The sequence below is a fragment of the Mirounga leonina genome, unplaced genomic scaffold, assembly GCF_011800145.1.
Source record: "Mirounga leonina isolate KUSES-001 unplaced genomic scaffold, KU_Mleo_1.0 Mir_366, whole genome shotgun sequence".
Lineage (NCBI taxonomy): Eukaryota > Metazoa > Chordata > Mammalia > Carnivora > Phocidae > Mirounga > Mirounga leonina.
In genome coordinates, this window is record NW_023270709.1 from 26,731,172 (window position 1) to 26,755,723 (window position 24,552).

The window sequence follows — 24,552 nt, forward strand, 5'->3', positions numbered from 1 at the left end:
AACCTCAAACTCTACACTTTTTCTCTGTAGTGTTTGACATTTCTTCCTAGCTAAGTACCCCTTATAAAGTATGTGTTTGTGGTGGGGGTGAGGGGAGTAAAAGTCAGGAACCTAAAACCCCTCAATTTGGGGCAGAAGAATGTAACTACTTAATAATTCCAGAAGTGTTACAAATCATACGCCATTCAGAGCTTTTCTACCCTCTCCTGGAACTCTTCTCTTTTCACCTGAGAAAGTATGAGGTTTTATATATATATGTGTGTGATCGCTCTCAGGACATAGTCTTTTTTTAAGTATCCACAACAGGCATTTATTTATTAAATAAATAAGGAAGGATATTGTTAGAAATTCTCTGTCCAAAGAACTTTTTGGAGAGAGGGGGTGCCAGTAAGTCTGATCACGGAAATTTTCAAAAGCTGCAGCAGGAGGCTAAGGAGAAATTTTTTATTTGAGAAGGCCCTCTCCCAACCACATTCAGATCCAATTCTGCTCTATTCTGCTTTTTATTTTTTTTTTCCCTTAATGGGATTAGCCTTGTTTAAAACACCAATAATCTCATCAAAAGCCCTCCAGGGGAGGGCCCTGTAGGCTTTGTTATGACCTTAATCAAGTATTAGCCCTGCCCTACAATTAATCCCCCACTCAACAAAACGTTTGTTCTTGTCTCTAATCCTGGAGAAGGTTGAAAAGGCATCAGTTAAGGAGGAAAGGGGAGTTTATTAGGAACTGCAGGCAGATCAGACAGGCCCAACAGGCTAGGAAGAGGGTCCAGGGGCAACTGATTGTCCAAGCTTAGCTTTAGGTTCCCTAACTCTCGCAGATTTTGTACAAACAGGAATCACTCAACAAATGTTCGAAAGGGAACAAGAAGTTTTAATTTGCAATTGTTCGGTTTTTTTGTTTCCAAACATAGGGCCAGAGCTTTTAGATGGCCAGGCTTACACTTTGTCCAGCATAAAGAAGGCCTTCTAAATGCGTCAGTTTAATAGGAATACTAAAGAGGCCGGAGGGAAAGTCCCTTGACCTATAAATCCACCGTCCTTCACATTATTTCCTCTACATTCCCCTCAAGGAATCATTACATAATTTATTAGTTATTAAGTGGAAATAAAAAGAAACGTTGAGTGGTTCTCTTTGGTCAGCGGCTTTACCTGGTTAAAAAAAAAAAAAAAAAACACATTCCATTTGCAAAGGGGCCCTGAAAAAACAGCTCAGGACAAAAGAGAAACAAGCTTTTCAATCGAGTGAGAGCCGTACCTCCCCCTCCAGCCCGCCCGATGAAGAGCGAGGTTTCACTGGCCAATCAAAACATCCAAATGTTAATGAGGCCTCCTTGCCCCACCCCCTTACCGACCTAATTTGGAAAGAACACCAGGGCACGGTGTTCTCAATCAGGTCCGCAGAAATGCTATTTAAAGGGCTGCGTGAAGACGGTCCAGTCACTTCCACTAGCACCAGCACCATGTCTGGCCGCGGCAAGGGCGGGAAGGGCCTGGGCAAGGGCGGCGCCAAGCGCCACCGCAAGGTGCTGCGCGACAACATCCAGGGCATCACCAAGCCCGCCATCCGGCGGCTGGCCCGGCGCGGCGGCGTCAAGCGCATTTCCGGCCTCATCTACGAGGAGACCCGCGGGGTGCTCAAGGTGTTCCTGGAGAACGTGATCCGGGACGCCGTCACCTACACGGAGCACGCCAAGCGCAAGACGGTCACGGCCATGGACGTGGTCTACGCGCTCAAGCGCCAGGGCCGCACCCTCTACGGCTTCGGGGGCTGAGCGCAGCGGACCCCGCGTACTTCCAAACACAAAGGCCCTTTTCAGGGCCGCCCACAAAATCGTTTAAAGGGCTGTGGTGCTTGGTAGAAGGGAAGTTGGGGTAGTGTGAGACGATGGTAGGGATCGTAGAACCCCGGAAGAGTCGGTTCAGAACCGTTTATGCAGTGATGTAGTCTAGATGAGGGAACCTCTGTACCTGAACGTATGGATTTTTGTTTTTTTTTTTAATCGGTAGAGTGGTGGCAATGAAATCCTGACAGAAATGCGTATTCTGAACGCCACCGAGAGCATCCCGACGAGGGTTCTTCGGGGAAGCGCGGCGCCGGAAGCGCCCACGACACTACGCTCTCGGGCCCCACCAGCGCGGCTATGCAAATGGCGGTCCTTCGGGGACAAGCTCTGATTGGATGATACTCGGTGTGGTCCCGGAAAAAATTGCGGAGGGCGGGGTTTCAGCACCATTTTCCTGTTGGCCAGGAGGTTTGATAGCTGTCCCCGGAACTGGCGGAAGAACCTTGGTGGGTTAACTTTGTTTTTAACCCGATGTCTGCCAGGCGCTAAAGAGGCGCGAGGAACAAAGGCGCACGGGGTCGCGGGGCCAGTTCTAGACGGATTGGAGCAGTGCCGGGGACCTGCCTGCTGCCGGGCGGGGGTCTGGGGTCGGTCCACTGCTGGGCGCGGCAGTCGGACGAGGGGCTCACGGCCTTCCCCGCAAGTTCCAACCTGAAAGGGAAGCTGGCCGCCATGTCCAAGCAAGACACGGGCTGTGGCTGACTATACAACTTTAAACTTTTATGTTTATTCGTTTTCCATTATATAAAAAAATTGTCAGAGGCCCAGTTACATAAGTGAGTTTAGAAAGGCTAGGCCCTAGTGAGTTATCTGTAATACAAGCTTGTACATGAAAGAATGCGTTACATAGATTTGCATTGGGCTTTGTTCAAGGTTGCCCCAAATACCAAGGCCCAAAATAAGATTAACTGTATGAATTTAATATTTATGATAATCTTTAAGAATGCTAAAATCCCAAATTAAGTGAAAGCTTTAAAACTAATTTTGCTTAAAATGAGAAAGATGCCTTTACTCAGACCCTGAGAATTTCCTAAGTCGTTTTCGTGATGTAGTTCAGTTTGGATCCTAAAAACTTTGTAGCCCCAATATCTCCATGAAGGTTTAGTATTTTTCAGCCCGTCGATCACAATCTGGACAAGCCTATCCACTCTCTTCATAAAATACATAGAATTACCATTATATTAGACTACTTGTATTTTCAAACCAATTTTTTTAATGTGACAATACAGTATTTTGGAAATGAAGATAAACGGTATTTCAATATTCTTTCAACTGTAAGCTGAAGATACTTGATTTTTCTGTTTATTAAATGTTAAACTCAGGGCGCCTGGGTGGCTCAGTTGGTTAAGTATCTGACTCTTGCTTTTGGCTCAGGTCATGACTTGAGGGTCTTGGGATGGAGCCCCCAGCTCAGCTCCCTGCTCAGCAGGGAGCCTGTTTCTCCCTCTGCCCCTCCCCATGCTGGTGCTTGGTCTCTCAAATCTTTAAAAAACAAATGGAAAACTCCAAAGATTTAAAATTCCCCAATCCGAATTGTTACAATTCCTATATATCGACCCACAGAAAGCTGTACAGTGAGTTCTGAAACCCTAGTTACAGTGGCACCATGTAACAGGGTCAACTGGAATGTAAGCACTTGCAAAGTCATCTAGGATTGTGCGGAGCTTATCTCCACTCCTCCCTCAACCAACACGTAATCTTCCCAGACAAGTATGGCGGGTACACAAGGCCGTGTGCTCTACTGGAACTCTAGTGTGCAACCTTTTAGATGAGGCACCAGGATTTTCCAGTATTGAAACCTTAAGGTGCTGTAGATCGGCACCTTATCTGGCGAGACCCTCAGGATCTCTTGCAATAGAACTTACTTAATAGACCACTACTGTTTACCCGTTTATAAGCTTCTAGAAGTTTTCAGTGTCAAGCCATTTTTGAAGTACTTGGGGTGGCTCTTAAAAGAGCCTTTGGGTTGAGAATAGAGCTTCTTTCAGCTTACTTCTTGGACGCCGCTTTCCTTGGGTTCGTTTTCTGCTGGCTCAGCTTGGGCTTCCCTGCTCGGGCCTTCCCCGGGCTCTTCCGTGCTTGCTTGCCCTTGGCTCCCGTCGCCTTCCTGCCGCTCCTGGCCGCTTTCTGCGCTGCCGTCGCCCTGGGCTTCTTGGCTTTCTTGCTGGTCTTGGCACCTTTCGGGGACTTCGAGTCTCTGGATAAGACCAGCTTCTTCGCCTTAGCAGAAAACCGCCTCTTGAGCTTGCTCTTGGTGGGCTCAGGAAGGGCCTTCTTGTTGAGCTTGAAGGAGCCCGAGGCGCCGGTGCCCTTGGTCTGCACCAGGGTGCCCTTGCTCACCAGGCTCTTGAGGCCCAGCTTGATGCGGCTGTTGTTCTTCTCCACGTCGTAGCCGGCGGCCGCGAGCGCCTTCTTGAGCGCGGCCAGGGACATGCCTGCTCGCTCCTGGGACACGGAGAGAGCCTCCGTGATCAGCTTGGACACGGGCAGGCTCGGGGCCTTGCGACTAGCGCCTGGCCGGCCCACCGGCTTCTTCCCTCTCTTCTTAGCGGGAGAGTTCTCCATAGAGACCAGGGCCGTGTCAGCTGCGGCCGCCGGAGCCGTCTCCGACATCGCACGAAGACCAGCTGGGGGCGACCACCGAAAGGCGTCAAACGCCGCGGGGCCTCAAGGCCTTATATAGGGCAGGGCGCGCTGTGATTGGTGCATCCGCCGGGCGCCGCCCCGCCCCTCGGGGGAGGAGCATTTGTGTTTGTTTTACCCCCAAAAGTGGGATCCCACGCAAATCCTCCGAGCGGAATCGCCCACGCTTCCCTGCTGGGTAATCCGTGGAGACTCGGATTTCACGGGCCGTTTAACCTTTTCATGAAAAATGACCCCAAATGCCAAAACTATAAGAGAAAGCTCTCGATTTTCAGCAAAACTCAAGGAGAAGAAGAAAACTTCCTCTTTTCCTTGTATATTTAAAAGTAATTTTGAGCGAGAGGCTTACCTCAGCTCTTCTGAGTGGTTTTCCAAACGGTTGGCTTCCAGTCGGTGGAGAAAATAAATTATTCACACTTTGACTTTTATTGAAAATTATTCATGTATGTGAAAGAAGTAACACATCTCTTAAATGTCTCACTGCGTGCTTAGGAGATGCTTATAGGATTGTCTAAAAACTGCAGAGGACGACTTTATTTGGGCAAACACAATCTAATGAACCGTAATCTCCAAGGCATGTGGGTTGTTTGTGACTTAAACCAGTCCTCAGTCCCTGTGGCTTGAATTAACTGGAAAACGGGAGGCAGGAAGAGCTCCGTGGGAACCAGAGCCCCAGATCTCCAGCGGGACTGGGCTGGCCCATGTGCCTGCAAAGCTGCGGGGAAGGAGTTATTGGAACAAGGTCTAGGATGGCTGCTTTTGGGGGCTTGTCCTCCGACTTGCCTTCGTAAGAGGTCCAGAAAGGAATTTGTTCATCAAGGCCGGACCTTCCAGAACAATGTTGAGAGAGCAGCGCGGTACGGCCAAAGCCCAGGCTTCAGCAGAGGAAAACCCCAAAACGACCATCGTGTGGAGATCACCCCCCGTCCCCCCCGCCAATGCCTGCACATAAGCTTGTTACTCTGCAGGCTGGGGAACGACCTGAAGTTTTTAAGGAGAGGATTTGTGTATTGTTCTTGTAGCTGTCTTGGTTTTAGATTTTTCACATAAAAAATAATTATTGGAAAGGGTCCAATGTCAGAAGTTGGTAGTCTGTTGCAATAGTCTCAGAAGAAAGGCAAGGGCTTCACCTTAGCAAACAGTGTGGGAAAGGAGAGAGTCTACATTTGAAATATTTCTGAAGCGGAAATGAAATGATGAGACTTTCCAATTTCTGGTTGCAAAGTGAGGTAGCAAATTCTCTGCCTCTCTGACTCATGGGCTCATGCTTACAAACACACCTGAAACAAAAATTCAGAAAACAATACTAACTTAAGTGCTTACATCCTGATACATTCTAGTCTATTTCATTTTTTTAATGCTGGTTGCAAACTATGGGATTGATTTCACAAAGCACTAATGCACTAATGTGACCCTCAGTTTGAAAAATCTTTCTAAGGGAGATTACAGGTGCATCTTACCGAGGACCCTATGTTTTAACATGTGTTTGGTTTTTCTGACCCTCTGTGACCCCTGAGTACTTGTGCTTACAGGTCAGGTTGTGAAGTGGATTGATCCTTACAACTATAGGTTGACAGAACGTATCATTCTATTGCTTTGAAAGTAACAAAGAATTGGAGAATTTAAACAGTTCTTACATTCCATAATTTAAGATCCAGGCAAAGCACCATGATTCATACTTTGCATTGGAAATCTAAAAGCTACCCCCCCGCCCCCCCCCCACACAAACAGTGCTTATTACTCTGTGTCAATCATCATCCCAAGGTTTTCCCCTTCAAAAAATGAAAAAGTATAGAAACTAATTTTGTCGTTAAGAAACTGAATCACAGGGCGCCTGGGTGGCTCAGTTGGTTGAGCGACTGCCTTCGGCTCAGGTCATGATCCCGGAGTCCCGGGATCGAGTCCCACATTGGGCTCCCCGCTGAGCGGGGAGCCCGCTTCTCCCTCTGACCCTACCCCCTCTCATGTGCTCTCTCTCTCATTCTCTCTCAAATAAATAAATAAAATCTTAAAAAAAAGGTATTAAAAGAAACTGAATCACAGAAAAGTCATAAAACTCACCCAAGGTCTTCGAGCTAGGAAGCAGGAGGTTGGCTTGAAAAGGCTCTAGCTAGTTATGGACATCACCTGTGTCAGGTCATTCTTTTCTTCCTCTTAATCTGTTAGAACTGATGTTCATGGAATTACATTTTTATAGCTGTGTGTGTGTGTGTGTGTGTGAAGCAATATTGTAATTTTATTTTGGCAAATTTTCTTTTTTTTTTAAAGATTTTATTTATTCATTTGAGACACAGAGATACAGATACAGAGAGAGAGCATAAGCAGGGAGAGAGGCAGAGGGAGAGGGAGAAGCAGGCTCCTCACCGAGCAGGGAGCCCGATGTGGGGCTCGATCCCAGGACTGTGGGATCATGACCTGAGCTGAAGGCAGATACTTAACCGACTGAGCCACTCAGGCGCCCCAGTTTGGGCAAATTTTCTATTGTGGGAAAGTCAACCTTCTGAACTTTCATTATTGAAATAATACTGCCATAAACATTTCCTTAAGATCAACTTTTGCTGGCCTCTCTAACTTCTGAATAGTAAAGCAAGGGAAGCAGTCGCAAAGAAAATAAAAGAACTGTTTTCTTTAAAAGATTATAATAAATTTATTCTCATGATATGGAAATTGTACAGCCCATTTTTAATATTAATTTAACATTCTAGTCTGTTGTTTTTTTATTTTTTAAGTTTATTTATTCATTTATTTTTTTAGTAATCTTTACACCCAACATGGGGCTCAAACTCATGACCCTGAGATCAAGAGTCTTATGCTCAGAGCTGAGATTTGAAGTGGGTGTTACGTTGGCCTCCAGAACCTCTATTCATCTTCATTGTTTTCCTCTGAGCAAACATTGGAGGTACTTAGTGTGGCTCTGTGACCTCAGGACACCTTATTTTTCTGGACATCTGTAATCTCTTTGGTCAAGGTGTTGCAGGATTTTTCTCCATCGGTGCCCACAGTTCTTGGTCACGCCGCTTGGAAGAATGAAGAGGTAGACCAGACAGAGTGATGGGCAGCAAAGCAAGGTTTATTGAATGATAGCAAAGTGATAGTACAAAGCTCCCAAGGAGGGAGGGGACCCGAAGGGGGTTCCCTCTGGTCTGTTGTTTTTTTAAAAAAAAAAAATGTTTACTCTATATTTCTCCATATATGTGTGTGTGTGTGAGTAAAATAAAGGCGTCTACAGATTTTCACTATGTTCAGTGAGATTAGCAGACTTTCACTTACCAGAATGTCTACCCTACATGCTTCTTAGATTTTCCTAGTATCTAAGATTTAGACCTACCTTTTAAAACTGTCAACCTTTGGGGCGCCTGGGTGGCTCAGTCGGTTAAGCGTCTGCCTTCGGCTCAGGTCATGATCCCAGGGTCCTGGGAGCGAGTCCCGCGTCAGGCTCCCTGCTCAGTGGAGAGTCTGCTTCTCCCTCTCCCTCTGCCTGCCTCTCTGCCTACTTGTGCTCTCTATCTCTGTCAAATAAATAAATAAAAATCTTTAAAAAAATAAAACTGTTAACCTTTTTCATGTGTTTCTTCTTTTTTCAATAGCTATTTTTGAACTTCGTTTCAAAGATAGTTTCATCTATCTTTAACAAACATTATTTCACATTTAACTTTACCTCTTTTTCAACTGATCTCTTCATTTTTGAATCACTCTATTTTGATTGATTGCTTGTTCAGGTATTGAGTAATTATTTTGTTTTTTTTGTAGAAAGGGCATGTGTACAATTCCATGGTTTGTAAAAGTTGTCTCTAAAATCATCAAGTATTAAATATCAAGAGCAGGTATGATGTTGTTCCAGGGCTGAGGGACATAAAAACAACAGTTTTTAAATTAAGAAATAAGTATGAGTTGGTCTCCAAACTAAAGAAATGACTGTTTTCTGTATTTGGGAGATAAGATTTAAATATATGCAATGACAACAATTATTTGGTGCCAAAATCAATGCCCAAAACAATAATCTGCTCAGGGTTTCAAGATGGAGAAATCTCTGTTTAAAGAGGGTAGCAGGGAAGATGTCCTCAATTGAGTCAGATGGACCTGAATGACTTGTTCAGCCTGTTTCTGCTCCTCCTTATGAAACAGCACACCTTCTGAAGGAGTTCTAGAAACTTCTCAGAGGACAGAGGAAAGAAACCCACCACCGTCTAATTAGAAAGCACTGAAGTGCCTGCTTGGAAGAAAAGCTATTTGCATAACTGGAAACCCGCTGGAGGAGCCATTCAGGTAATCTTATTTCTGTTCTTCCTGACATTCCGACCTCTCTTATTAGCTATTTGTATGTAAACAAAGACACTACTCATATCATGCCGTTTCTTAATTTGTGATTCACACGTAGGACGCTAACAACAAAGACTATCCAAAACTTTTCCATGAACAGCTCATTGCTAGATGACTGAAATGATTTTCTCAAGCTCCATGGATGCTAATGAGCCAGTCTCTGAAAATAAGGAGACACAAGCATTAGAACTTAGGGGGAGTTATCTGTTGCACTTTAATGCAGAATGTGGAATCATCAGAAGAAAAGCAGGATGTCTTTTTTTTTCATTTCCCAATAATAATCCGGTTGACTCAGATGGCACATGCCTATCTACCCTTGATCTTACCCCTTCTTCCAGTGTGGAGCATAGATTCGCCTTCCAGAGGAGCTAAAGAGGACCATGAGGTTGAAAACTACATGGAGGATGAAAATGGCACAATTGAGAGTACAGGATGCTAGAAGAAACCTCTACATTTGGGCACCATTGGCAGCTCCCCGTGGCCCCTGACAGACCAGCCGAGCTCTCCTGCTAACGAGGAAAAACAAATCTCTTTCTAGCTAACCGACTATATATGGATTTTTGTGAAATGCAGCCCAGTGCATGCGTAACTGATTCAGTGGATAATACCTTTCCATGAGCATGCCAACTTCATGGACCTGGAATTTTTTGTCTGCCGTACACAGTACTGAATCCTTCCACAACAGTGCCTGGTGTGTGGGAGGGACTCATCTGGGCAGACCCATTGAATGGATGGATGGACATATAGTCAATCTAATTTCCATCTTTATCTCCTATGTTTCCTTTATTTATTTTTTTTTAAATAAACATTTTAGGGGAGCCTGGGTGGCTCAGTCAGTTAAGCGCCTGAATTTTGGTTTTGGCTCTGGTGGTGATCTCAGGGTCATGAGATCGAGCCCCAAATGGGGTTCCACGTTCAGTGCAGAGTCTGCTTGAGACCCTCCCTCCATCTCCCTCTCTCTCAAATAAATAATCTTTAAAAATATTTTTAAAAATAAACATTTTACAGTATATTTCCGGTTTATTTACCTGTCTGCGGCACTACTTTAGGACCAATTTGAGAGCCTGCTTCACCACACATACAAGCCCCAGTGCTGTAAGAATATCATTAGGCTTTATATCATTTTCCACTGAGTTGGCAAAATGGTTTTGCACACAACTTGCATTTTAGTTTTGCAGGAAATTCAACATTTTTCATAAATGAGCAGTCAGAGCATATTTATTTAAGATTAAACATTCATCTTCTGGTGACAAGTCTTAGTCTAATACTGGTTCTGGAAACACGTGGCTCTTGACCCTTCAAGGCTCCTGTCTGCGTGTGGAATGGAGGAGCCCTGGCGTTGGAATAAGGACAACTGGGTGAGCTTCCAACCTTGCCTGTTTCTGACTCTTCTGATTGTGGCCAAATAGCACTTTGTTTCTCCTAGTCTTATTCACTTTCCTTGTCTGTAAGTCACGGCGATGACACTGTCTTCGTTGGGTCAGGTTAGCAGATTAAATACTACAGGTTGGGTGGCTATAGGAATTTATTTCCTCGTAGCTCTGGAGACTTGAAATCTGAGATCAGGGTGCCAGCATGGCCAAATTCTGGTGAGAGCGCTTTTCCTAGCCTATACATGGCTGCCTTCTGGCTCTGACTTCAAATGACCTTTCTCTGCTGCATAGGTACCAGAACTATCTTTCCCTCTCCCTCTTCTTACAAGCCCACCAATCTAATTCGATTAGGACCTCACTTTTATAACTTCTTAAACCTCAAATACCTACTAAAGCCCATCTCCAGATAGAGTCACATTGGGAGTTAGGGCCTCAATGTATGAATTCTGGGGGGACAGAATTCAATCCACATTAGACACCTTTCTCATGGAGTCATTAGGAGGCTTGTAAGAAACAATGTAGGTAAAAGTAGGTTCGGTTACACACACAGCCGAATGCAGTTTATTATTCCAACACCGTCCTGGGCAGAGGAAGCACCTGCTAAATACTAGTTTTCGGTCTTAACCTCAGAGCCTACTTATTCTACATATGGTGCCTTCCGAGGAATGATTGTGATCATGGGCAGCAGCGGTTCATTTCTTACGGGATCATAGCTAATGAAAACATGGGGGAAAAGTCCCATGAGGGAAATGGCATTTCAAAAAAACTTTTTTTTGGCCTGTCAGGTTAACGATGCTTTAAAGCAATTCTCAGTATAAATATACATGCTGTAAAACAGGGATTTTCATAAAATGTTGGGATTATAAAGGGGCCTGGTCCTTCTGGATGGCAATTTGGCAATGTACATATTAAGAGCCTTAAGGGGCGCCTGGGTGACTCAGTGGTTAAGCGTCTGCCTTCGGCTCGGGTCATGATCCCTAGGCCCTAGGATCGAGTCCCGGGCCAGGCTCCCTGCTCTGCAGGAAGCCTGCTTCTCCGTCTCCCTCTCCCACTCCCCCTGCTTGTGTTCCCTGTCTCATTTGTCTCTCTCTGTCAAATAAATAAAATCTTAAAAAAAAAAAAGGCCTTAAAAAATGTGGTGACCTTGTGATTTAGTATTTCTACTTCTAGAAGTCTATCTTAAAGAGATAATCACATATTTAAACAAAGATGTGTGATCTGTTTGATCTCAAATGCATAAAAATGAAACTCAGGGGGCTCCTGGCTGGCTCAGTTGGAGGGCCATGCAACTCTTGATCTTAGAGTCATGAGTTCAAGCTCCATGCTGGGTGTAGATACTACTTTAAAAACTTTGAAAAAAAAATTAAAAAAAAATGGATCTCAATCTAAATAGCTAATAACAGAGGACTATTTATGTAAGTAATGATACATCCATGTATTACCTAGAAAATTATCTATGTGTATATATGGCATGATACCTAAATATGCTTTTTATATGCATTATAGGTGTATCATATGTATTCACATTCATCTATACATATTTGTCATATACATATTAAAAGGAGATACTAAGAGTTTTTTAATTCTCTTTTTACATATTTCTCTTTTTACAAAATTCTACAATAAACATTTAATATTGGGCGCCTGGGTGGCTCAGTTGGTTAAGCGACTGCCTTCGGCTCAGGTCATGATCTCAGGGTCCTGGGATCGAGCCCCGCATCGGGCTCCCTGCTCAGCGGGAAGCCTGCTTCTCCCTCTCCCGCTCCCCCTGCTTGTGCTCTCTCTCTGTGTCAAATAAATAAGTAAAATCTTAAAAAAATAAATAAATAAAATAAACATTTAATATTTTTATACTCAGAAAAAAAATATTTTAGCCAGGTTCTTACTGATCCTTCCATGATTGTTAAAAATATTTCCATTTGTCCTCTTAGGGTGTCACTTGCGTTTTAATGTGTGAGCTGCAATGGTGTTTAGCAGTGACCAGTGGTGGGTAAAGATGTCTAAAACCCATCTGCTCCTGCTGTGAAAAGAGAGAGATTGATTGATCAATTCACTTCTATAATTCACCAGATACTTGATATTGGACTTGACTCTGAGAACAACGCAATAATGGGGGAGGCTGATTTCACTGGGAGCTTGTTCTGCTCCAGGCAGTGTTCTAAGCACTTTATAGATACCAATGCATTTGATCTTGCGGCAACCTTATGAAAGACCTACAGTGATCCTTCTCTCCGCTGTGTAGATGAGAAAATGAAGGTTGAGTATCCCAGGTGACACAGCTGTTGGATGGTGACTCTCTGTAGTAAACTCACACCCTCTAGCACTGGAGTCTATGTATACTCTTAAATAAAGGATGAATATGGTCTAGCCAGTGTCCTTTAAGTTACATTTGAGCTAAGTCCTTTTATTTTTTTAAGATTTTATTTATTTATTTGAGAGACAGAGAGAGAGAGAGTGCATGCACAGAGCTGGGGGAGGGGCAAAGGGAGGGATGAACAGTCCCCATCAGACAGGAAGCCCTACTCGGGGCCTCAAACCCAAGACCCTGGTATCATGACCTGAGCTGAAGGCAGACACTTAACCGACTGAGTCACCCAGGCGCCCCTGAGCTAAGTCTTGAAGGGCGAGTAAGAATTCATCAGGTTAGGGCTTTTCACAAAGGAGACACAGTGACAAGACCAGGCAGTGGGCATTGTCTAAGGTGGGGTGCTTGGGGTGAGCTACAGCTCGAACTGCGAGGAAGGTCCTTGTATGACCACAGGTTAGAGTTCAAGCTTGTTATTCCTACATGGACCAGCTGAAACTGTTCCCAGAAGCCACCCTTCTCCCAGCTGCTCATCCCTCCAGGCTGCTAACAGATGAAGTCATCCCCCATGAGATTTTAAATAAGTTAAATGAAACATATCTGATGGAAATGTACCCAAATAAATGCTTAGTCTGTTTCTGGGGTGTTATAAAATGCACTTTTCCTCCTCCTCTTGTCAAGCAAACAAAGGCAAACCTGATTCTATCCTCTGCAGGTGTCCAAGTCCCATGTAGGAAAAGGTACGCAGGGAATTCTCTTTTCTACCTGAGGACTGACCCGTTACTTGGGTGGGGAGATACGAGTTTCTGTGGCAAGTGTTTGCCTGCCTGGTTAATCTCAGGACTCATAATTATAACCCACGCTCGACACAGCTAACACCCCGGTGATCATTTCACTTCACAAAGATTCGTGCTGCATGTTTTGTATGTACTTACAAAAGAGCAACGCACTCATATTCCGGTAGGTTCTAAGAAAGATTTGCCTGAAGCAGAGCCTGCTGGTAGTGGTGGGGCGGGCAAGGGGGAGGCGGTCCTCTCTCTTTAGCTGGCGAGGGGCAGTCTCCCCCACAAGCCACCCCACAAACCACCGACTCAAGATGTGACCCCTGGTGTCCCCATAACGCGTTTCGCAGACTCACAGTCGCTCAAATGTAGTGGTCTTAACAATGGCAAGCGCCGCAGGTTGTCCTAAACACCGTGGAAAAGCCCCAGATGTAAGGCCTGTGCTCGCCCCCCGTGTGCTCACACTCACACGTGCCCTCATAAGCTCACACCCGAATGAAGACACAACGGTAGCAGAGAAGGAGGGACAGGGGCTCGGAACGCTCCACAGGTGGAACAGCAGGGCGTTGATTTCTCTGCGTTCCTTCATTCCTGGCTCTTCCTCCAAGGGCTTCAGCCCTGTCTGCTTTCCGGCTAACATGTTATCATTTGGGAATTCACTGAGTGAATAGAGTAAACATGTAGAATGGTGCCTGGCACACACTTCATGCAGCCCCAGTGTTAGCAACTATTGTGAAAGTAAGTGTTTTAATTCGTGAAAATATAAAAATTACATTTACTGCCACCCTGACCTGCCTTGTCCTGCTGTACTTTGTACCTCCCTGGAGCGCGTAATCCCTTCTCGCATTCTATATAATTACGTGTGATAACTACCCTTTGTTGTCTGTCTTCTCCAGCCAAGATGTAAGCTCCAAGACAGCAGTGAGTTGTCCCTTTCCAAGGGGACAGTTGCTGAAGGTGGAGGAACAGAGCCAGAGGACGGTCCTTCAGGGCCGGGGCAGAAAAGGAAGACTTCCCCTCCTTATGCCACCCCAAGACTGTCCTCACTCTCTCTGGGCTGGACGTTGTCACTGACTGATGAAAAGCCATTGTGGGGCCTCTAGGAGGGACAGAAGGGCAAGAGGAAGTGGGGCAGGGGTGGGAGAGAGGGCACGGAAAGGGGACTGGGTCTTAGGACTCACGAGAGCTTGCTTGCTCTGCATCCGTCAGCTCTTTTCCTGCCTGTCCACGTGGCCAGCCTGCATTTTCCTCTTTCCCTGGCAGGTCAGTGCTGCTGAGACTGAGTCCTGGTCAAAACGCTGTGGACAGGATGATGTGTGCCCCTTCCAGGCCGGGCCCACGAAACCCTCATTCTTCTAGCTGTGGGCTGGAAGTCGAGGCTCCAGCAGAGATCTCTAAGACCCGTGGCTCTCCAAGGCACAAGCCAGAAGGAACCGTCCCTGAAGGACATGGAGCCACGCCCCATCGCCTCGTGGTGACCGCACATTATAGGACATCGTGTAATGGACTGAGAACCTTCTGTCGTGGCTAGCCACTAAGTTCTGGGGATCTGTTTCATAGAAGAGAAAGTATCACAGACCTTGCTTTGACCTGAGGCTTGTCTAGTGAAGCGGACTCAACATTGCTCTTCATAGTAGCGCCTTGATCCTAGATCCGGTCTCCTAGTCAATGATTAGCAACTATTATGCCCCAGCAAAGGTTGGGCATTAGAGCTCCCACCCCACACGCTGGCTCCTTCAAGCCCCGTGCCCACTGGGGCCGCCTGCTCAGAATTTCATTCCTGGCTCATCACCGTGCTGGCCCCTCCTCGTCGTCCTCACTGCTTTAATCCTGCTCTTTTGCTTTTGGTTTTTTTTCTCCATGACACTCGCCTTCCAACAGACCAGATATTTTCATTATTCATTATGTTTTCCACTCTTACCTTCCTTAGAGTCCTAATTCCCTGAGGGAAGGGATTTTGTGATTTTGTTCGATGATATATGCACACGTGAACTTGGCACACAGTAGGCATTCAAAACAATTATTGAAGGAATTGATTCATCCAATCATTTCTGTGTACTGACTATGTGCCAGGCCCAGTATCAGCCCCTGGGGATACCATGGTGACCAAATCAGAGCTCAGAGCCTATTGGACATGACAGCTAGACAAGTAGTAACAATTAATTGCGAACGGAGCAAGGAGCACACTGAACAATCAGGAGGGGTGGTCCCAGGGAGGCGAGGGGCAGGAAGATGTCTTTGGGATAATGAGTAGGGATTTGCTAGGCAAAAGGAGGGGAAAAAAATCAAAAGATGGAGGTCCAGCATATTTGGTGGGGGGGGCAGAGAACCAAGAAAGCAGGGTGTGTGTAAATCCATTGCAATCCGGAACACAAAAAAACGGGGGGAGAAGGAGGTCCCAGATACTGGGCAGGGAAAGCACCTGTCAAAGTGTGTTTCATGGATTCGGAGAATCCTGAAGGCAAGATAAGTAGCTCCTTCAGGCCCATTCCAGACCAGCCACGACGTCCCAGTTCACATGCTAGCAAGATGGAGGTCCCACCAACGCTTCCCCTCATTTCCAGTTGATTAAAATTTCTGATATACATTTGTCCCAACCCAGAGAATGTACAACACCAAGAGTGAACCGCAATGGCAAACTATGGTCTTTGGGTGATTGTGATGTGTCAGCGTAGGTTCATCCTTGGTACAAAAAAAAAAAAAAAAAAAAAGAAGGACCATTTTGGTGAGTGATGTTGCTAATGTGGAGGCTCTGCATGTGTGGGGATAGGGGTATATGAGAAATCTGTGCCTCCCTCTCAATTTTGTTGTACACCTAAAACTGCTCTAAAATATATGTATATTTTAGAATATAGGGAAAAAAATTTCCAATCCACTCAGGCTTATTTATGTCTAGAACTAACTGGGCAAAATTCCATCTCTGACCCTTAGAGTCAAGACCCCCGAGCACTCTCCCCAAATGCTGACCCTGATGCCTACCAGCTATCTCTCACCTGCCCTCGAGGCCAGCAGGTTTCCTTCCATTCATGGGCTGAAAGCCTGCATCAGCTCTGTCCACTTCTTTTTTTTTTTTTAAGATTTATATATATATTTTTAGAGAGTGAGAACATGGGAGTCGGGGGGGGGATGGGCAGAGGGAGAGGGAGAGAGAGTCCCAGCTGACTCTGAGCTCAGCATGGAGCCCAAGACAGGGCTCAATCCCACGACCCCGAGATCGTGACCTGAGCCAAAACTGAGTGGGTAGTTTAACTGATGGAGCTACCTAGGTGCCCGTCTGTCCAATTCTTAAACAAACGATTATATTCATTTTTTTCAACTTTAAAAAATAATATTTAGTTCAGTGCATTAAAGCCCAGATGTGTGTGTGTTTTTAAACCTAGTACTCAATATCTATCACCCCAACTTAAGTTTAAGCAAGTCCAACAGTAAAAGCAAGTCCAACAGTAAAAGGGGCATATTTTAATTTTCAATATTTATATATATTTAAAAAAAATTTTTTTTAAGTAGGCTCCATGCTGGGTGTGGAGCCCAATGTGGGGCTTGAATTCACGACCCTGAGATCAAGACCTGAGCTGAGATCAAGAGTTGGATGCTTAACCAACTGAGCCACCCAGGAGCCCCAATTTTTCAGCTGGGAGATCTAATACCAAGAAGAACCAAAGCAAGATGAAACAGGCCTTCCTAGTAAGTACCATACAAATTGCTTATGGAATGATAAAGCCACGTAAGTCTTCAAACTGAACCAACCAAAGCCTTACTTTTCCCCCCTCAAAACTGTGGTGGGAGAGTAAGAAAGTACCTCCTTTTCCAAATTTACTCTCTCTTTCCTAAATTGTAATGAACCCAGGGCACTTGAAGATATGTCAAGTTGATTGTCAGAGTCCAGAAAAATTTCATCAGAGCCTAGAATGTCTTGCAGGAAAGGTCACAGGCAGATGTGTAGTTGGCCCAATTTATTTTTATGCTTAGTCATCCTGGATGGCGCGGGGTGAGTTTGGAAAAACTTTTAATGCCTTTTAATTGAGGACTGCTGGTACTGCTTAGCAAAGCGTGGAATCCATGCACTCTTCCAAATCTGGAAGACTCAAGACAAATGGAGCAATGGTTCTTTATGCCCTTAGGAATATGCCTAGGGAGGTAATTAAATATGTTGGGGAAAAAATGCATTTTCTTTCAATCTTTTGGACCAAGGTAAACACAGTGGAATCAGTTGTCATTTTTTTTTAAGATGTATATGTTAATTTTAGAGAAATACACACACACACACACACACACACACGAATGGGGGAGGGGCAGAGGGAGATAACCTCAAGCAGACTACCTGCTGAGCACTGAGATGGGGTGGGGCTGGATTCCAAGACCCATGAGATCACAGCCTGAGCCAAAACCAAGAGTCCATTGCTTAACCGACTGAGCCACCCAGGCGCCCCAGTCGGCATTCTTTTTATATCAAATCACTTGTGAAATTCCCATGACTTATGAAAAAACCGGCTTTTACCAAGATCTTCAGTCATCAGCTGCCTTAGGGGCTAAGGGTAGAAGGAAGGTTATAAATGAAACTTATCAAATATCAGCAGACACTGAGCACCTACCCTGCACCAGTCACTCTTCAAAGTGCTTTCTATGCATTAAAGATCTTTAATCTTCACAAATATCTAGAAGATAGGTGCTATTACCATCATCCTCAAGACACAAATGAGGACACTGAGGCACACAGAGATGAAATGTGGACTTGCCTCAGTCTCACAGCTAAGAAGTAGTGAGCTGGGGGTCAAACTCGGAGGTTCCATCTCTAGAGACAACACTTTTTCCATCATGGAGCCATTTTACTGGCATGATACCGTTTCTGGGACAAGTATTTTATATTTGCGGTTTCATTTACTCCTCGCCCCATTTTCATGGGTAATTATTACCACCCTACAGGCTCAGAGTGGCAGGTTTGTCAAACAGTAACTCAAAGACATTTAGTTAATTATTAGCACACTGTTTTCTTGTATGCAGGTATGCCAAGCAATAGATAGATTTCATCCAACCAAGTAAAAAAAAGGTGATTGTATAACAGAGGGGAGAAAAAGCCTGCAGAATAAGAACGAGATGTCATGTGTGTGCATTATTTTTAGTATGGACAATCTGTTCTAACGTAGACTAAAGAGGACTTTCAAAGAAAATAATAAGTGATTCTTTAGAAACTCTCAAGGTTGTCTGTGGAGTATGTGACAGGCTGCCTCTGCATAATATATTCTTCCAACCCTCAGTCTGCACTTCCATCTTGGGTAGGTGATATCTTCACCATCTCTGCCATTGGAATTTCTCAACTCCCCCACTTTGGTCAAAAAAGGTATGAGGGCAATCACAAATATAATAAGAAGTATTTGAAGTCCATATAGTCTCCAAGTATTTAACTGGCATGTCTTATGTAGAAGAATAGTTCTCAAAGATCATTTTGATGTATTTTAGTTAAACAAGTATTATTTTTCCTAATTATTGTTTCCATTGTAATTTGAGCCGTAGTCAGAAATAACCCACGTAGCACCCATTCTGGTTTAGGAAATTTTAGTCAAGGTGTAAAGGTCTAGGCTCTGAGGAATTTAATTTATTTTATTTTATTTTATTTTATTTTATTTTATTATTTTATTTTATTTAATACTGGGGAAGACCAAATCCAAAATCTAATCATTGGAAAGACTGATAATGGAGAAAAAGACAAAACAGCAACACGGGAGGGAAAAGAAGGAAGAAGTGGTCTACTCTAGATATCTTGATCTGTAGAAACTTAAGAGAAAGCTTCCTACTTCCAGAATTCTGGAGAACTTTTAATGAGTCTCAGGATTGTGTTTCCAAGGAGAATGTATATCCAAGTGGTGAAATTCTGTGTTTGGGAATCAAATATCCATCTGTCCTGCAGTGTAAAAGCAATACTTTTAGTTAAAAGTACTGGAAATGGCCCTTTCCATCATTGCTATGAAATTGACATTTATTTTATTTTATTTTATTTATTTAATTTTTTAGAAAGCAGACTGCCACATTCGGGGCCTCATTTGGATGCATCTGGAGTCTTGGAAGCTTGACTACCCTACGTTCTCCTACAAATGGACCTTGAGAGCTTGTCCGGACATTCTAGCAGGGGAGCGCAGCTACTCATATACCCTTGACCGGAGAAAGGTCCTCCTCCATCCAGAGTCGTCCTCCTCCATGGAGAAAGGTCCTCCTCCATCCAGAGTCGTCCTCCTCCACGGAGCGTGCAGCACATGGAGCAGTGAGGGAGGAAGGGGACATCCGCCCACCCACCCACCCAGATCAGCCAGATCAACCCTGGTGATGTCACTATCAGATCACCCTCACATTCTAAAGTTGACACTTCTTGAAGTCTATTTTAATATAGTCTTTAATTGTATAATTTATAGAAGTGTGTCTGGTGACATCTTCTCTCCAAATGTAGCTTCCATTTGTTCAATTATGATAGTGAGGCTAACATTAGTTATTGATAATATCTGACAATATCAGAATGCCCCAAAGCAAAACATGTTAAAAACCAAGTCACATGGATCCTTTGGTACAATTTCAAATGGTAAGAATTTATGAGAATCTTTAGTTATGGACACATTATCATGATTATTAGGATGAAGAGTAAAGTACTGGCATAGTAAGTTTAAGTTATTTGGGGCAAATTTTACTATAAAGTCTCTTCTATTATCTTCTCAACAGGTAGGGGATGATATGGACTGATGTGATCTGTCCAATAAGAATGCTTTTGTACAGATTTTTGAAAGTAATTTACCTAAGATCTCAGTTTTATCATTTACAAGTAGTAAAGGTATTACCAGGTGGGGGAAAAAATCCATATGTTTTAACAATAACATGAAATTGATGTGTTCACGTGGTTCTTGAGGTGTGATCTGAAGCCCTGCCCTACCTTTATAGTTTTGAAATTTATACTGATTAGAGATAACGCAAGATTCAATCACTTGTCCAGTCTTTGGGCTAATCAACATATTTGTAAAATTTGAACTGGTTGGTGTTTATCACTGGAGTTTTTTGTTACATGATTATAAAGTCTGGAGACGGTTGAGCTACAGAAGCCGTATGAGAGATTTGTGATAGTCAATTTTTATCGAAGGGCTGGTTATGTTCGATTTTATTTTTAGAAATCAGACTAGACAATTGTTATAGTACTGATGGTGAGGAAACCTTGAAAGGCTGTTTTTTGCATTGCAGTTGGGGAATTTTCTTTAGCGTTAGGTTTAATTTTAACTACTCAGTTTTTCTTTGGTTGCTCCTTTTCCTCTCGTGAGTAATTACCCTCTCCTGACTCCTGCCCCAATATTGACTGAGCCGTCTGAACAAGTTAGAAAACTCCTTTGTTTTCATACAAGTGAAAGCAAATGAACAACCAACCGCCAGGCATATCTACTGTAAGTAAGTATGTCAACCCTTGAGCTCCTAGCAAAGTGACATTCTCATATCTGACCTATTACATAGACTGAGTTATTGGTTATAGAGAATAGTTAAAGTTAAAACATAACAGTAAAAATCTACTTGGATTATTCTTCAGGGACAATTAATTACCAAATAATATGTCAAGGTTGTAATGAGTGTGGAACATCAGACCAACTGGCACAAAACAAGCTTTGTGAGAACAGTTGTTAAAAAGTTATGGGATTTAATCTGCAACCATGTGGATGGAACTAGAGGGTGTTATGCTAAGCAAAACAAGTCAATCAGAGAAAGACAACTATCATGATCTCACTTATATGTGGAATTTAAGAAACAAAACAGAGGATCATAGGGGAAGAGGAAAAAAATAAAACAAGACAAAATCAGAGAGGGAGATAAACCATAAGAGACTCTTAATCATAGGAAACAAACTGAGGGTTGCTGGAGGGGCGGGGAGTGGGGGGATGGGGTAACTGGGTGATGGACATTAAGAAGGGCACCTGGCGTAATGAGCACTGGGTATTATATAAGACTGATGAATCGCTGACCTATACCTCTGAAACCAATAATACACTATTATGTTAATTAATTGCATTTAAATTTTTAAAAAAGTTATGGGATTTACTCTTATCAGAAGGAAGTTGGAAAGCTGGATTTAGATTGGAAATTTTAAGAATTATATAAAAAACAGACTGAGCAGTGATTTGGCAATCAATATTTGAAAAATACCAAATACACCTAATGAATTTATCATCCTTCCTTTCTTGAAGTTGTGGGGGTAAATTGTTGGTTACCCAATGACTATCAAGGAAGGCCCAGAGATATTTTTTGGTGTAAAAGATATCTTAATGGTTTTACTATTTTGTACTTAGAGCTGAATCTACGATAGGTAAAAAAAAAAAGAAAAAAAATGTCAGAGAAAGCTGGTTATTACACTAAGATGTAAACACAAATCATAGGTATATAAAAACAAGAAACTGGCCGCAGTCATATTGTAGAGTGAAATGTAAAACACCCATAAAGCGATGGCAGCAAATTCTTGAGGTGAGGTAAAGCACTTGTTAGAAATTTCAAGCTTGGCAAAGGCAAAAAATATATTGAAAGTCCATGTGAATCCTGAGTTTTTCTCTTCCTTATAGTGTTTTTTGTTTGTTTTTTAACCAACCCTAGTAAGCCTTTCTGTGCATGTGTTTGGATATACACAAATAAAACCACAGATAAATAAAATGATAAATTCATAGAATGATAAATTCAAAGCCATTGACTTCACTTCTAAAGTATATTTAACTAAGCAGCATAAATATAATAACACATATCACACTGAATTTACTTCATTAACAAACTATAACAACTTCCTAATAAATGAACAAACTAAACACATCCATTATCTTGTATGCATATCTGTGTTTCTCTGAAGCTAAAATAATTAATAGGACCAAAACCGTATGTGTTAACAACAGTCCTTAGAAGAAGCAGGCGATTGTGTTCCCTCATAGGCCTGAGGAAACTGGAAGCAGTCCCAACCTGCCAGGGCCTCTGGGCCAAGCATACACATTACATTCGCTTTTACACATTTAAAGTGGCAAAACCGAACACATCTAATTCCATTCTCCTAAGGCATCTACATGTTCTCTAACTTGTTAATCTAGCATCATTCTAAACTGTGTAAAAATATAAGCCTTGCACAGATCAAATTGTTTTTAGGGATGCATATTTTGCACCCTCTAATTGAGAAATTGTCCAGGTATCCAAAGATTAGGCATTAATGTACTCAATTTAATGTTCATCTAAATTCTTAGGGTTATCTATAGATTATGAATTCAGCATTTAAGCTGACACATTTTTTGTGATTTGCAAATTTGTATGCAAATGTTGTATGCAACATTATAAACATCGAACTGTTTGAAAAATGACATTATCTATTGTGATTTAATTTAGCTCAATGCATAATTTACAGATGTGTAATTTTAAATAAAATGATTTTAACTCTTCTAACCAGTAAACCTAGTGGAAGAAGTTTAGTAAATTCAAATTAATTCGGGTTGTTTTCTTCTTTTTTTAAGAAAATAAACCCCAGACTTGTGTGAACTAGAATATCGTGCTAACATTATTCTTACATCATGACAATAACAAAGAAAAAGACATAAAGCCATTTTTAAAACAAGATTAGTAAGCCAGTGAATTTATCCAAAAAGTTATCTTAATTAAAAATATGTGGTTTAGGGGCGCCTGGGTGGCTCAGTTGGTTAAGCGACTGCCTTCGGCTCAGGTCATGATCCTGGAGTCCCAGGATGGAGTCCCACATCGGGCTCCCTGCTCAGCAGGGAGTCTGCCTCTCTCTCTGACCCTCCCCCCTCTCATGCTCTCTATGTCATTCTCTCTCTCATATAAATAAATAAAATCTTTAAAAAAAAAATAAAAAAAAAAATATGTGGCTTATTCCTATAAAACTACATATCATGAACTAAAAATTTGAAGTTGTTCAAAAATAATAGAGAAGTTCTGTTTTGTTTCTTATCCTATAACCTGTTAACTAAAACCACTAATTAAATTCACAGTTAAACTTTCCTGTTTTCTCGGAGTTACAATTTAAAGAGGAAGCACATTTAAAGCATCAAGAGAAGTTTTATTTTGATTTGAGTTTCTCTCTCTCTTTTTTTTAAGTTTTTATTTAAATTCAAGTTAATTAACATACAGTGTAATATTAGTTTCACGGGTGTAATATGGTGATTCAACCCTTCCATACATCATCCAGTGCTCATCACAGCAAGTGCCCTCCTTCATCCCCATCACCTATTTAACCCATCCCCCCACCCACCTCCCCTCTGGTGACCATCAGTTTGTTCTCTAGAGTTAAGAGGTTTTCCTCTCTCTGTTTTTCACCTATGATCCTTTGTTTTGCTTCTCAAATTCCACATATGAGTGAAATCATATGATAAATGTCTTTCTCTGACTGACTTATATTGCTTAGCATGATACTCTCTAGCTCTTAGTTTCTTTTACTTTAAATTGTGTTTTTTAGTCTTTACATAAGCCATTTAAAATTTTAGTTTACATTATAACTTATTAGTCTCCTGCTGAGATAGAGTGGACGACTTGCTCAAAATTATTTGTATTCATAAAACAGAAAATATTCTCAATCATTGTGCAAGTTAGAGGAGTTAATTGTGAAACCAGAATAAAATTTAAAGTAGATAAAACTGATGTGGGAAACAAAGGCAGAAGAAAAATTATTAAATTTCCTTACTATCTACAGCCCATTGACAAGTCCTTGAAACAGGCAAAGAGACCTTCCTCTAGGGACTCAGCTGCCTCGACGTTAATGCTTTGCTAAGGGCAAAGGCAATCCTAGCCCGAACCCTCCACCCCAGGGTCCTGGAAGCCTACTTTAACATATAAAAATTCTTTTGGAAACTTCCTTTATCTCTACCCGGCAAGATACGTGGTGGCAATCGTCCCCCAAGTATATGGCCCACCGATACACATCTGAAGAGTCTCATGACTAAGGTTCTATTAGAGGGTAATAAATGACCTTTCCCCAACAACAGCTGGCCCCCTCAAGGTCCTGGAAACCTTGCTTCCAAAGTTCCTTAGAGACTTACTATCCCTAACCCCCTCCCAACTTGAAAGTATACAATGGGCCACTCCTCATGACCCCAGCGAGGCTCTTTCTGCCCACGGGTCCTGTCCCTGTGCTTTAATAAAACCACCCTTTTGCACCAAAGATGTCTCAAGAATTCTTTCTTGGCCGTCGGCTTCGAACCTTAACGTCTTTCCTACAACAAAACTAGAGCCACAGATTTAAGTATGTCGATCAGTTAAGAAAAAAAAAAAAGAGTAATTAAGAAA

General features: G+C 42.8%; 2 protein-coding genes across 2 annotated transcripts in view; one reads left to right on the plus strand and one right to left on the minus strand.

Annotated features, from left to right (window-relative positions):
* The window catches only part of LOC118027231, a 71,298-nt gene extending 68,808 nt beyond the window's left edge, over nucleotides 1–2,490 (plus strand). The window contains exon 4 of the mRNA XM_035030449.1: nucleotides 1,453–2,490. Within this exon, the coding sequence (XP_034886340.1) occupies nucleotides 1,453–1,774 (322 nt within the window). The 3' untranslated portion in view covers nucleotides 1,775–2,490. The remainder of the gene's footprint in view (nucleotides 1–1,452) is intronic.
* Nucleotides 2,491–3,279: 789 nt separating this feature from the next.
* On the minus strand, nucleotides 3,280–6,699 carry H1-6 (H1.6 linker histone, cluster member). The gene is made up of 2 exons (XM_034985810.1): nucleotides 6,551–6,699; nucleotides 3,280–5,769 (listed from the first exon to the last, which is right to left on the minus strand). Exon 2 carries the CDS (start codon nucleotides 4,457–4,459, stop codon nucleotides 3,836–3,838), a length of 624 nt encoding a protein of 207 aa, XP_034841701.1. The 5' UTR covers nucleotides 4,460–5,769; nucleotides 6,551–6,699; the 3' UTR covers nucleotides 3,280–3,835.
* Nucleotides 6,700–24,552: the final 17,853 nt, after the last annotated feature.